This window comes from Pithys albifrons, chromosome 11 (genome assembly GCF_047495875.1).
Source record: "Pithys albifrons albifrons isolate INPA30051 chromosome 11, PitAlb_v1, whole genome shotgun sequence".
NCBI lineage: Eukaryota > Metazoa > Chordata > Aves > Passeriformes > Thamnophilidae > Pithys > Pithys albifrons.
Genome location: NC_092468.1, coordinates 22503176 through 22516623, shown reverse-complemented (window position 1 = coordinate 22516623; position 13448 = coordinate 22503176). Strand labels below are relative to the sequence as shown.

At 44.4% G+C, this 13448-nt stretch overlaps 1 protein-coding gene across 2 annotated transcripts; it reads left to right on the top strand.

Moving 5' to 3' along the window:
- The first annotated feature begins 281 nt into the window (after window positions 1-281).
- On the top strand, window positions 282-12940 carry CLDN11 (claudin 11). 2 transcript variants are annotated; one of them, XM_071566368.1, is made up of 5 exons: window positions 282-465; window positions 1184-1361; window positions 2628-3163; window positions 5781-5945; window positions 11758-12940. In XM_071566368.1, exons 3-5 carry the CDS (start codon window positions 2938-2940, stop codon window positions 11988-11990), a joined length of 624 nt encoding a protein of 207 aa, XP_071422469.1. In that variant the 5' UTR covers window positions 282-465; window positions 1184-1361; window positions 2628-2937; the 3' UTR covers window positions 11991-12940. The 2 variants fall into 2 exon arrangements, with proteins under 2 accessions (XP_071422469.1, XP_071422468.1); XM_071566367.1 differs by lacking the exon at window positions 1184-1361.
- The last annotated feature ends 508 nt before the right edge of the window (window positions 12941-13448 follow it).

The window sequence follows — 13448 nt, the reverse complement described above, 5'->3', positions numbered from 1 at the left end:
AAAAACACCCTCTATTGTAGCAAAATAAAACTTTTGGTACAAATAATAATTTGGGGATTTTCCGGATGGTTTTGCTAATCCTGAGAGTTTTTTCTTGGCAGATTAGAAAGCACATTCACATGCACACACTTTGGTATTTTTATTTCTCCCCAAATAGGTGCAGAAACACTTTATCCTTGTTTTAAGGAACTGCTTTTGCATGCAGGAAATCCTGATGATGTTTCAGGTCATTGCAACCCTTTAATGCTACCATGTACTTGCCTGTATTTTACAGCTGAGGAGAGAAAGAGGCAGTAGGAACAGGATAAAGATGAAATGGATAATTTGATGTTCTCAGCCTTCAGTATAGAAGAAAACTATAAACGAGCTGTACCACTTAAACTTTTTTTTCAGCATCCCATCTTGCATTTTCATGCTGCTGTTTCCAAACAGGGAGAAGCTGCAGATGTAAAGAAAAGGTTCAAGGTGAGTCATTTGGATGAGAAAGAGCCATGGGGTGTTGATAGCTTGGGTATGACTAATTGCAACGCCTGTCTTTTGTCAGGAAGAACAATGAGGATCAAGGGAAAACTGTGTGAGTGAAGAGTGAAAAGATTGATTTTTAAGGAGTTCACACTGTTGCTGAAATAAATGTATGTGTAGCACTGGCTTTGAAAACGGTAACTTTTGAGACTTGCCCAAAGTGATTCAGTTTTTTTGGTCTATCCCTGGGAAGTCATTCTTATTTCTTGTTTTATTGATCTTGTAAATCATTGTTCACTTGTCTCATACTACCTTATATTCACTTAACTGCTGGTGGTGTGATTTATAAGACAGATAAAATTCTGCCTACGAACATTAATGAAATAATTCACACTGTGCCCTGTGGGCTGCAGCTCGAGTACTGTTGAATAGTGTTAGTTACCAAAGTGTAAAATTTACTTCTTGCCTGTTGAGCACAGTCCCTGATAGATACATTTGTGACAGAAAATGGGGAGTTAAGAAGCTTTCGTGGTTTAGCAAGCCAGGACTGTAGGGGACTGAATTACAGAAGGATGTGTTTGCAACCTGCAAATTAATACCTTGCAGCATTTAAAAAATACTTCAGTTGTGCATTAGGATGTACCTGCACTATCACTGTGTGAAATGCTTCTAATCTCAGCTTTGAGGTGAAATTTGTAATCCCCTCTCCTTCCAAATTCAGGGGGTGACACGTGATCCATCCAGAGCAAATGTGCAGTTCAAGAAGTGGAACAGCACTAGTTTCACTCAAGAGAAGACAAGTTGATCTCCTTAATAATAGATAAGCAGGAATATTGTTTGGGGAAAGATTAAATCCATCTGGAATTGAACCAGAGGCAACATAAAGATGCTGGTTGGATGTAAGTAACAGCATGCTCCACCTGAACTGGGTGCAGTGGAAGAAAAAGTTATGTAGGAAGATGGAATGGCATTAGGAAAGTCAATTTTTTACAAAAATACCATAAGGCAGGTATCACAAAAAAAAAAACAAAACAAAAAACAAGGAGTAAACAGCAATATAAAACAAATGTGAAAACAACTATTGATTTTCTATTTATTATAAAATTCCACTTCAAAGATAATTTTCAGCTATTTATGTAGTAACTCCAGTGTTCAGACAAAGTTTTGTCACAAAACTGTGTCCTCAATGTCCTTGGACTTTGAATCTAAGGAAGAGATGGCAGATGAAGCTTAGGATACTTTTGTTCATGTTTTTCTCGTTATTTGCTAAAGAATGGGAAAAAATACTGTAGGATGAAGAGCAGGATATATTTAATTCCCAGCACCTTAATCTCAGAGTGGAGCTCCCAGTATTTCTTTGTCACTAACAGCTCCAGGAGTGCATCAAATTCCTTGTTGTGTCATTTTCTTGCCTCTTTTCCTCCCCGTGCAGCACAGACAGCTTTCCACTAGTGGTCTCTCCAGGCACGCGGCATCTGCCGAGGTCCAAACCTTCCCTTGGCAAACCCTGCAGCTCTGGAGGAGGATGCACAGTGAGGAAATATCCTTAGGGATGTGTTGGCACCCGGTAACTCATATACATGTTGTAAAAATACAAAGCAACGTTAGGAAAATATCCTGCCTGCCTGTTTTTCCTGATGCATAATGGGAAGATGTGCAGTTTCTCCTCTTTTGGCGTTTTGAAGTGGTCTATTTCTGTTCTATCAAATGTACTAAAATTCATATAATAAGTTTACTCAGAATAAAAGTCTTGAGTTAAAAGCTGCTCATTCTATTTTGGGCGCTCAAAAGTGGAAATCAGGTGCTGTTAAACACATATTTAAGACTCAGTGAGTGTTAGTTAATACTTCTGAAAACTCAGGCACAGCAGAGAATGCAGTAATGGGTCTTCTGTATTTTTACAATTGCTGAAAAGATCAGGAAATACCTAAGACTGATTTTGTCCCTTTACTGCAGCTGTGCTGATGGATTTGCTGAGATGATCCATTCCAACTCTTGAGAAATTCTGTCCACCGCGTTTCTTCCCTTATCATTCCACGAGGAGGTACCATTGTGACCATCTGTCTTCAGCTCACAAACACTGCCTTAATTTTTCTCCCTTCATGCTGAGTTTTGAATAGTCAGGCTGTTTGCATTTGAATAAAAACCTCCGGTTTGTTTTTCAGGCACGGCTGGGTGCGACTGTGCATCTTCTCCTCTCCACACCCTCCTTCCCCTCGGACACTCTGGATGAACTGGCAGAAGTTGGGGCTCCCCGCTCGCTCCTCCCATGTGTTGTGGGGCTGGAGGCAGCTCTGACCCCTCCCAGGGAGGGAGCTGGGCAGAGGCAGCCGAGTGTTCTCAGCAGAGCCTGATCAGGGACCTCATCCTGCCAAAGCCCATCCCTGCTGCTCCCAGCACCGGGATCTCGCCGGGAGGCTCCGCTGATCCCCTGCGGGCACTGTCCTGTCCAGCTCGCCCCTCCAAGCGACAGAGATGGTGGCCACCTGCCTGCACCTGGCTGGATTTGTCTGCAGTTTTATAGGGTGGATCGGGGTGGTTGTGGCGACGGCCACCAACGACTGGGTGGTGACCTGCGGCTACACCATCACCACCTGCAGGAAAATGGATGAGCTGGGATCCAAGGGGCTGTGGGCAGACTGTGTCATGGCAACAGGTCTCTATCACTGCAAGCCCCTCGTGGACATCCTCATACTGCCAGGTACGTGTGTCCTGTCCTGTCCTCCCCATTCCCACCCAGAGTGAGGGGTGAAGCCTTGCCTTGCCTGACAGAGCAGGTCCTGCTGCTGGAGGAGTTGGTGGTGAAGCTCCTTCAGCCTCATCAGTGCAGGTGGTCCATTAAATACCCTAAAGGATGTGAATGATAGCTCTTGATGGGATTCTGATTGATTTATACCTGTTATCTGTGGCTACTAAAATCCCATTAATGTTTAATCATTGCTCTTAGTAAAACTTCACTCTTCCTTTCATTTCTTGTCTTCAGACTGCACTGCAAAACATACAGAGTACACTGAGGTGTAATAGAGTATTTCAAGAGGATGGTGAACTATTACAAATGTTAAGGCTCGATTCCTTTAAATGATTTGGAGTGTAATGAATCTTTCAGCATCTATTATTAATGCTCCTATGGCTTTTAATCTTTTGGAAGATCATCATTAGTCTTGATGGTCTTGTGCTTCCCACAGGTTCTAAGGCAAGACAGAACTCCTACACAGCAAACAGATGTAACTGTATTTAACTTGTCTTGATATTTTTAATGATATAGCAATTTTCCTCTAGTTTATTACAACACACAAATTAAGCATGGTGTTTAATTAGTACTAATGAATGTTTGGAGCTAATTAAACCTGCCAAAGTCTTGTGAGGTCTAGTCTCTGTGAGTTTAGTTTGTGATCTTGCCTGTTTCAGTCACTGTTAACTCTGAAGTGCTTTATTCTCCTGTATCCTGTATTTTAGGTTGCAACTCCTCTGTCATGTCAGAGGTGCCTCTCTCAAAGCTGACAGGGTAGAAATAACCATTTCTTGTAGTTTTCTTTCATGTTTCCTTATTTACATGTTGAAACTGATGTGAAAATTGTTTTGCCAGAAGTGAAAAAGTTTATTTCTGACTTTCTCTCTGTTGGTCTGTGTCACACATTGCTCAGCAATATTGAGAGTCTCTCAGACTCACTCCTATTCTCCCTTTCTCTCTCTGTGTATACTTTTATTTTAGAGGACTTGCTTTCCTTATTGCTCCTGTTGTTAAATCTGATTCAGCTCAGAAGACAGAGGAAGGGTTTGTCCCAAAAAACCCCATTATTGAATGTAACTTAATAAATAGGTAAATGTGTCTTCCAGCAGCAAGAGACCAAGGCTTCCCTCCAGCAGAAACAAAACACAAACTAACACTGCTTGTATCCTGTTTGATGCCATGAGAAGGAAGTTTTTCCTGGTGTGCCCAAGAGTCTTTAATTGTCTGAGTCTAGTCTTTAAAATAAATTGTTTGTGTTCTAATTTAATTGGGAGCAATTGCACAGAACCCACACTGGGCACTGCCATTGCTTTTGTTTAGGGTCTCATTTTATGCCCTGAACTCATCAGATAACTTTTTTTGTTAAGTTTCCTCTTGAAAAAAATCAAGAAAATATTCAATATGCAGAGAGTCTGCTTTTCCAGGAACAGTAAATCCTCATTTCTGATGTCATACCTGTGTGTCAGCAGGATGTGCTTGAGGTCCCTGTTTGCTGGTGTTATTTGAGGCATCGTGTCTGTATCTGGCAGCTTTGTTTTGTTATTAAGAGTTTACAGAGGGCCAGCACACTGACTGTGCCAAGCCTGTCCTGGGAGCTGGGGGAGGTCACCGGGCACTGGGGCAATCGGACACTGGTTCTTTTTATTTATGTAATTTTTTTTGTAGTATATACACATTGTATCTAAAATACATAACATTTATATATACATTCTATACATAAATATTTAAAACCCCATATATATGATTACATAGACTCTCCTGGAATGGCAGAAATGTCATGGTCCTGCCCAGCACACCCACAGCCCCTGATCCCTGTTGTTTCTTTCTGCCTTGTGCACAGGGACAGGCAGGAGCGGAGTGGTAGCTGCTGAAAAGCCAGGGAATCTTGTGATGTCCATAGGGACCCAGAGGAATAATGCAGTCCTTGGTTATGGCAACTCAGGGAGCTCTGCAAAGTGTAGTCAATTCCTCTCCCTGAGGAAGGGCTGTGCCAGCAGCCAGCTTGAGCCATGGATCTCCCCTGGGAACCCACAACCAGCCTGAGCTCCTGGGGTGCAGCCTGGAAGAATGTCCCTCCTCCTCCTCCCAGGTCAGCAGTGCTCAGCACCTTGGGGAACCTTCTCATAGTATCCCATGGACCTGTGTTTCACTAGTGGGTCTTCTGCTATTCAGCCCTCTGAATGATGGTAGATTCTTTAAGACTTTAAATTCTTGTTATTTAATCAAAGCTCTTGCTACAAAAAGATATAGAAAAGCTCCTTCCTAGCCATTTCTCCCACTTTCCCTTCCTGTATTTTTCAGCTCCATGATTTCTCAGTGTCTTGATGGAAAAAACTTGTGTTTTCCAGGCAGTGCTATTTGTTTGTTGGAAAGTTCTGAGCCTGCACATCCCATGTTCATGCACTGCCCACTGCACTGCAGCCTCACTGCCTTGTGCCTGGTGTGGATTTAATGTTTACACAAGGGATGAACCCCTCTCCCATGCTCCATGCAAGTCTAGGGATCTAATCAAACAGAAGCCTTTGTCCAAAGGTCTCCTTCTCTTGTGCCAAATAATCATAATCTTCTTTCCTTGCCTTGCCGACAGGGTATGTCCAAGCGTGTCGAGCACTGATGATCGCTGCCTCTGTCCTGGGCCTTCCCGCTATATTCCTGCTGATAACGGTCTTGCCCTGCATCCGGATGGGCCACGAGCCTGGAGCAGCCAAGTACCGGCGGTCCCAGCTGGGAGGGATCCTCATCATCCTCCTGGGTAAGGTACCTGCTGTGTATGAAGAGCTGGAGCTCTTCCCCTGCTCCAGGAAGGCACAGTGTGGACTGGATGAGTGTGTTCACTTGGTAGGATGTTTGTCCAGGCTTGGACTGATCCTGGAGTTCTCCATCATGCCTGCAGTTTGTGGTGTGGACAAAAGGCATGGACAGGAGTGGGAGGACAAAGACAGGAGGCAGGGAGTGAAGCAGGGTGAGGGAGGAGGGCTGTGAATCCCACTGTCTTTGTCTTCTGGAGTCCTTGGGCACGGCCTGAGGGTGCTGGTTTTGCTGGTTCACTGTGGAAGACATGCTATTTTTGGAAAAAAGGTCTAGACTTCCAAGCTGCTTACAGGAAATGGGTAACTTCCAAATTTTCCCAGGGATTGCAAATGCAGTGGGGTAAAATAAATGGAGGCGTGTGGAAATGGAAGCTCCCACTGAAGTGGGACTGGTCCTGTAGCAACAGTAGGGGAAGGAGCACGGAGGTGGCGCAGGCATGGGAAGAGGGATGGCACAGATATGGGAAGAGGGATAGCATGTCCCCTGTGCCTCCCAACACCCTCTGGCTGGCCTAGTCCTTGGCCTCCAAGTTCCCCTGGGAATTTCTTCCCGTCCTCAGTGCTTGTGGAGGAGATTGTTTTGAGCAGTACAGACTGTGGAGCTCATTGTCCCCCATGCAACACCTGCATGTTCTTGAAGCCTCGTCATCTCAGCAACAGGCTGTGGTGCCTTGTTTTCACCCGTCTGTGTGGCAGAGGAGGATGGGGGAGGGAAAGTGGCCTCTTTGTGTGGTGCTGCTGGTCGCTGGCAGCCAGCACTGACATCATGCCCATCTTCTTTCTTCTTCTTCTCCTTATTTTTTTTCAAGTGGGCACTGAATATAGCTGCACACTCAGAAGGGCTGTCCCCTGGGTGCTCCTTCCATGCAAGTGATTCCTCCTCTGGTGCCTTGTGATTAGTATGAGTCCATACATCCCAGATTTAAGGGATTGAGTCCAAGGGACCTGTAGGGTTTAAGGGCACATTGTCACGGCTGGAAGTCCTAAAATCAACTTTATAGGGCCTGTTTAGAACATTCTAATCATAAAGAGCCACATTAGAAAGCTGTTGGAATGTGATTTTCATCTCTGTCACGTATTTAGTCTCAGCAAAGTGAAAGAAAAAGGGTTTTTTTCTGCTTGTGAATGAAACTTCAGTGCTGGAGGAGTCTGCCCAGAATGGTGAGGTCTGGCAGAGCTGCACTTTGTCACCAAAGCCAGGAGTTTTTGGTTCCAGGCAAGGAGGACTGTGCTGCAGGTCAGCTCTGTTTGCGTGGCTGCAGACATGGAGGCAGGAGGATTGTCCCTAAAAATCCCAAAGGGCAAGGGGACAGCAGGACCAGCACACATGTGGCAAATTGCAGTATTGGGTAATGCTGCACTAGAACAAGTGAAGCCCCACAAGCTGCTGTGTCACACCAGGGTCTGGAGGGATTTGGGGTCTGCTGTGCCAATCCCCCATCCCAGTTCTGCTGTGGTGGGGACCAGGCAGGAGAATAGATGGGAGGAGACCACAGAGAGTTGTGGTGTTCCATAAGACAGGCTCTCCTCTGCCTCAGAACATGGTTTTCCCACTGGGTAGATGCTGAGAGGAAAGGAAATGTGGGAGATCACATCTCTCACATTTATATCACATTTATATTCCAGAGACATTGTCAGATGATTGCTCTTGGGATCAAATTAGGACCCAATCTTACTGATTTTTAGCCCTGTAAGTTTTGAAGTACCTACAGGTGAAGTGATTTGCTCATGTCACTGATGTCCTGAATGATCTGGGCTGGGACCAGAGTCTGGTCACAATGTTTTAGTCACAATTACAAAAATACTTTATTGTCAGATCACTAATGAAGAATAAATAAGATCCTTTTGCTCTTTAGTTGAGATTTTATTGTGTTGGGGTTTTTTATTTTATTTTTTTAAGTAAAAGCCAACCAACCCACATCTACTTCTACAAAGCTCAAATTTTTCCAGGCTGATCAACAAGACAGTCCTTTTGTCATTATTTAAGTTGATGAATGGTCTGTTACTTGAAAAATGAGGTGTTACCATTCAACAAGCACGGATCAGGCCTTGAAATACATGAGATTGACTTAAAATCCATTATATTCTAATAGTAACATGCCCTGTACTGTTCTTATTTCCCCCTGGCCACTGAACTCTCACTTGCGGTTTCCAGGACCTCACAGGCTTCCTCTTAGGGGCGACCAGCTCCCAGAGCTCTAGTTAAAAGAAAACAACTCCCAAACCACTCCTTAACACAGCAGAAATAGGGAGTGGGGGTGCAATCAGGGGTCCTGGCCCCATGGCAAACTTCATCTGCTTGGGGAGGGGATGGCAGTTTGTCACTGACATTTATTAGAAGGGAAAATGGGTTGAAACACAGCATAGAGCCAAAAAACCATCATATATGTAAGAAGTTGAAAACTTGCCAGGAAAACAATGGGCTCAGATATTCCATTGATTTTTCTGTCCACTGATAATCTCAGGCTGCAGAGTGCAACCTGTGTGCACACCCTCCTATCCTGTTGCTGATGTGTTTATGGCTCTGCTTGATCCTATCTGACTGAGAGCATTGATTTATTGTCGAAAACAACCATCAGTAGAGGTTTGCTCTGAGCTGGTATGAAAACATTTCATCCATTGGTGTTGATGGAAAAACCCTGGCCCAGCCTGTGTTGTTGATACTGATTTGGGGAACCCCTTGCTGGTAACCAAGTGGACATTTTCCTAATGGAGGAGAGGGACTGAGGCACTGCATAACAGAGATGAAATATATGTTAGTTAGTGGGAATTGTTATTACAAAATGACCTACCAGCTATTGTGTACTAAATAAAGGATGTTGATGAATTTTTCCGGATACTGCATGAGATTCACTTGTAAAACCATAGATAACAAGAGAAAAAGATTGCCTTGAACATAAAATAAAAGATTATGGATATCTATTATTTCAACCAGATACTTTGAGAGAGAAATCCATATAACTTTGAGTCAGCAACTTGGAATAGTTAAATTTAGCTGTGAAAGAAAGTATTCTTTCTTCTGCAGAAAGCCTTTAACTTACTGTTAAGGAATTTGGCAGGGACTCTGTCCCTTGAGTTAAAGTAATCTTGCTCCCTCTCCCCCAGCTCCCCAAGCACCTCCTGTGCTTCTCATTCTATGCACTTCCATCTGACTCAAAACCTCGTCTGGAGTATTAAGAGTTTGAGCTCAACAGATCAAGCTCCTACAAATCCACAGTCAAAAAGGACTTTGAAACACTGGGAGCTGGGATGTATCCCTGTGGGTTCACAGCAATCTGATGGAGCAAGGACATTCGTGCCATGCAGTGCTGAGAGGATGTTTAGGTAGAGGCAGTGGCTTTTACAGGACTGCCTGCTCCTGTTGCATGTGCTGCAAAACATACCTGTTTTTCCAACTAACCTGGTTGTCTAACAGAAAATATTCCTTGTGTTTTCTGAAGATTTACTTTGCTCCTAGGCTATATTTGCTACAGCAGCTCTACAGTCTGAAGACTTTCTTATTTAGAGAGAGGCAAAGGGTCTCTCAGCATTAGCACAAGAGAAAGGATAATAACTTCTATCCACTCCTTTTTAGAACTGTTTTAGAACTTACAACTTGTCCTAAAATGGCTCTTCCAATCTCCTTGGCTTTCTTGACAAATCACCTTTTTTCAGCCTTTCCCTGTGATACAACTAGAGCAAAATTTGAGTCCACTGAGAGATGTTGCAATTGCTGACTGTCCTTTCCCCATCTACTCAGAGGATTTACAGCCCAGTCTCATCTGTTCAGAGCAATGAAACCCAGTCCTGTTCCAGGGCATTCCTCTTGCTCAGCAGTGGGGTCACTGGTGACTGACGGCAGCTGGTGCCCTACGAGGACAGAGAGGTCAAACGGACCCATGCAAAGTCCTTGGCTTGTGTTTCACAGCTTTGTGGTATTGTCAGCACTAAAATAAGGTGGTTTTACATGTAGTGGAGCTACACACACAAGAGATGCCATTGTGTGAGCATCCCTGAGAGCTCCTCTCACCCCAGTGCAAGTGTTTTCCTTGCTCCTGGGCTGTGGGGGAGGGTCTGGATAGATAAGGCTCTTATAGTCTATAGACATACATATATATATATTTACTGCTGACAGAAAAAGAAAAGATGATTGTATTTTTTCGGACAACAAAGCAGCTTTGTTTCAAGAGCCTATTAGAATGCTTTGTGGATTCCCAAGTGATCCAGTTTTGTTTTAAAGCACTGGGAGATCATGAGCTGTTTGCAGGACTGCCCCACACGCAGGAGAAATACTCTTTCCCCTCCCTGCCTTCTCCAAAATTCCTTCTGAAGCTGCGGGGCCCTTGCTTTGAGGAGGCCCAAAATTATTACTGGCTTTATTAGCATCCTTCAAATGTTCTTCTCTTTTCCATAAGAAAATATTTTCTCTCACAATAACTGCAGCTTTGGGGATGGGTTTTCTGCTGTACTGTCCAGGAGCTACGGTTTGTTCTCTGCTTTAACTAAACAATTTTATTTTTAATCTCACCCCTTTCTTTTTCCCTCTTGCAACCTTAACTTTCTGACACTGCCTCCAGATACCTTTTAACACGGTCGGTGGAAATCTGTAAGGCTGCCACAGTCCTGTTATTGTTTTGCTCTGATTCTCTGATAGCCACAAGGATGGAGTCCTGCACAGCTTGTCCCGGAGGCAAGTAAATATTGACACATTAATTCTTCTCAGATGTACAGGCCATCAAGGAGTATTGTTTTAGGACCTGCTCCTGGGAGGTGATTAACACCATCAACTCCCGTTGCCCTCAGTGCATGTGGGGACTCTGTGGGGACTGTCTCCCTCACACGTCACCTCACAGCACCACTGCAGCAGCCTTCCTGCTTTTTGTGGAAAAAACCTATGGAATTTCAAGTAAATTGTGAAGCCTGCAGTCATTTTCTGACCCTCTGTAGACTCTAGGTAGGGTCCTGCTTTCCCTTCTGCAGACCCTCCATGTCCCATTTCTATTCAATTCAGTAAGTTTCTGGAGAGCCTTGCCAGATTTGTCCCCATCACTTGATAAAATTTTCCATAGGGAAGTGAAATCTGGTTTCCAGAGTTGTGAGACATTTCCTTCTCAATAAAAAAAGTCCTGACAAGGCTGAACTGCATCTTATTTTGCCTCTGTCCATTTTCTGCTCATATTTTATAAGACCCTACTCTGTCTTGCTGAGTGCTTGGATATTTTGGTGAAGTTTATGTGACCATTCAGTAGAGACACTGCAACGGTGTGGATTGACATGGGCTGAGGACACAGCATGTGAGTCTATGCAGAAATAATGATTTAAACCAGGTGATTCTGGGCCACTGATTTTACTCTCCCACTAACGCACACATGCTCTTCCTTCATATTTAATCTATTCCTAATTCTGGAGCTCTCCAGAGCATCAGTTTCATGGATGACTCTCATCCTTCCCGGTTAAAGATAATCTAGGAGACAAACCTGTTTCCCTCCTCATAAACATATCAGGTTGTGTCAGGCAGCAATTGTTTTTCCCTGTTGTTTGTTTCCTTCTTGTTCATCTCTGAGAGAGATGGCTGTTCTCTCTCCTTCCCTCTCTGATGAGGCTCCTGTGTTGCCTCCTGCTCGGAGATCACTTGGAGGGATGGGCTTCCTCTCTGTCCCCTGTCCTGTGGAGCCTTCCTTCCTCTTTGGTATGCTTTATGTCCCGTGGCGGGGTTACATGCTGGAGACCCCTCTGGTTTGGAACCCCAACCCTCTCCTTCTTCTCTCTCCCCAGCCATGTGCGGAGTTGTCGCGACGATCTGGTTCCCCGTGTGCGCCTACCGCGAGACCACCATCATGAGCTTCGGCTACTCCCTGTACACGGGCTGGATCGGCTCTGCCCTCTGCCTCTTCGGTGGCTGTGTCATCGTGTGCTGCTCGGGAGATGCGCAGACGTTTGGTGAGAACCGCTTCTACTACGGCTCGGGGTCCAGCTCCCCCACCCACGCCAAGAGCGCTCATGTGTAACCGCCCCGGGGACGCCCCACGGCTGCCGTCGGATGCTTTGGCTGGTGGGTGTGTGTGCCCTGGGTTTGCTTCTACTGACACACATGGCTGTCAGGCTCCCAGGGGGAGGTGTAGAAAAGCAGCACAAATGTCTGGTAGTTTGAAGCATTATTCCCCCCCATCTGTTTCCCCCATTCTCTAGAAAGACAGCTCCAGCCAGCCCTACCTCTTGGTCCTCCCTGGTTTGTTCCCACCCCCTGCCCCATCTTCTTGTAGCCAGGATGACTCAGATGGTTTGGGGTTGTAATGTGGGGTTTAGGGTTTTTAGTTTATCTTCTAGCTCCCCTGATTATAGGAGAGTTAAAAGCAATAAAACAGAAATGAGAGAGACAGTTTCCCATTGTTAGAAGGACTCTGACAGCTTCTCCCCCCACCTCACTGTTTGCTTTCCCCTGCTCAAGGTCTCGGCTCTGGCACAGTTGGGGAGAGAGGATAGGGAGGAAGGCTGTCCTCTCCCACCGGGCGAATGTTTCTCTTTTGGAACAAGAGGAGGGGACTTTTCTGCCTTTCTCTGTAAATACTTTTGTATGAGTTCCATCATTTTAGTAACAGTATTTCCCCCACCCCCACAGTCATCAGTATGAAGGAAACTGAACCCAGAGGTCCTAATGACACGGTAGATAACAGTGCCTTTTAAAATAGTTATAAATGACTTTGGGGGCTCTAATCCCCGCCTTCTGATTTAGTTTCTTTTTTGTTTTTTTTTGTACAGATCAGTTACTAAAAATGTATTTTTACATTTTTTTAAACTCCTCGCATTCTTCTTTAAGTTTGTGTTCTGTCTTGCCTTGTTAAAGCAGCACATTTTAACATGCAGTATAATGTACCTGTTACAATACAATTCTGGTGAGTACTGATGATGCCTTTGTACTTTCAGTGAAATACTGTACAATAAATAACAGAGTACCTGCAACCTATGACTTCATTTTTTTTCCTTCCTTCCTGTGTGTTTCCATAGCTAATTTTTCCATTACAGGAATTTCCCAATGGTATTGAAGATTAATTTTTTTACAGCAGTTCAGGATGAAAAATTCTGCTCTGCTCTGGCATTAAGTGGGGAATATTTAAAATATGAGTAATCTTCCTTCATAGGACTGTCCATTATTTTATCCATTTGTTCTTGCAATATTCCCAGTAGCAGCATGTACCCACTTGTGGGATTCTCTATATTGGGAAGACTTAGAAACCCCCTGAGGTGGTGGAGATGCACCCCCAGCACTTCCAAGTTGAGACCTTGTGTTGCTGGAAGTGCTCTCAACTATAATAAAAATCAGATCTGGGGTCATCGCTCTGATTAAAACTGTGTAAGATCAAGATCTGACTCTGTCCTTACCAGAGGCTGTAGCAATTTAATTATGTTGATACAAAATCCCATCTGTTCCCAGAGATGTTAACTCAGTTCAAATAATTTGTGTAAGC

Excerpts from the sequence above, each read along its gene's own strand:
- CLDN11 (XM_071566367.1), top strand. The coding sequence starts at position 2,938 with ATGGTGGCCACCTGCCTGCACCTGGCTGGATTTGTCTGCAGTTTTATA. Across the intron at positions 3,164-5,780 it reads GGACATCCTCATACTGCCAG|GGTATGTCCAAGCGTGTCGA; the intron begins GTACGTGTGTCC and ends CCTTGCCGACAG. Across the intron at positions 5,946-11,757 it reads GATCCTCATCATCCTCCTGG|CCATGTGCGGAGTTGTCGCG; the intron begins GTAAGGTACCTG and ends CTCTCTCCCCAG.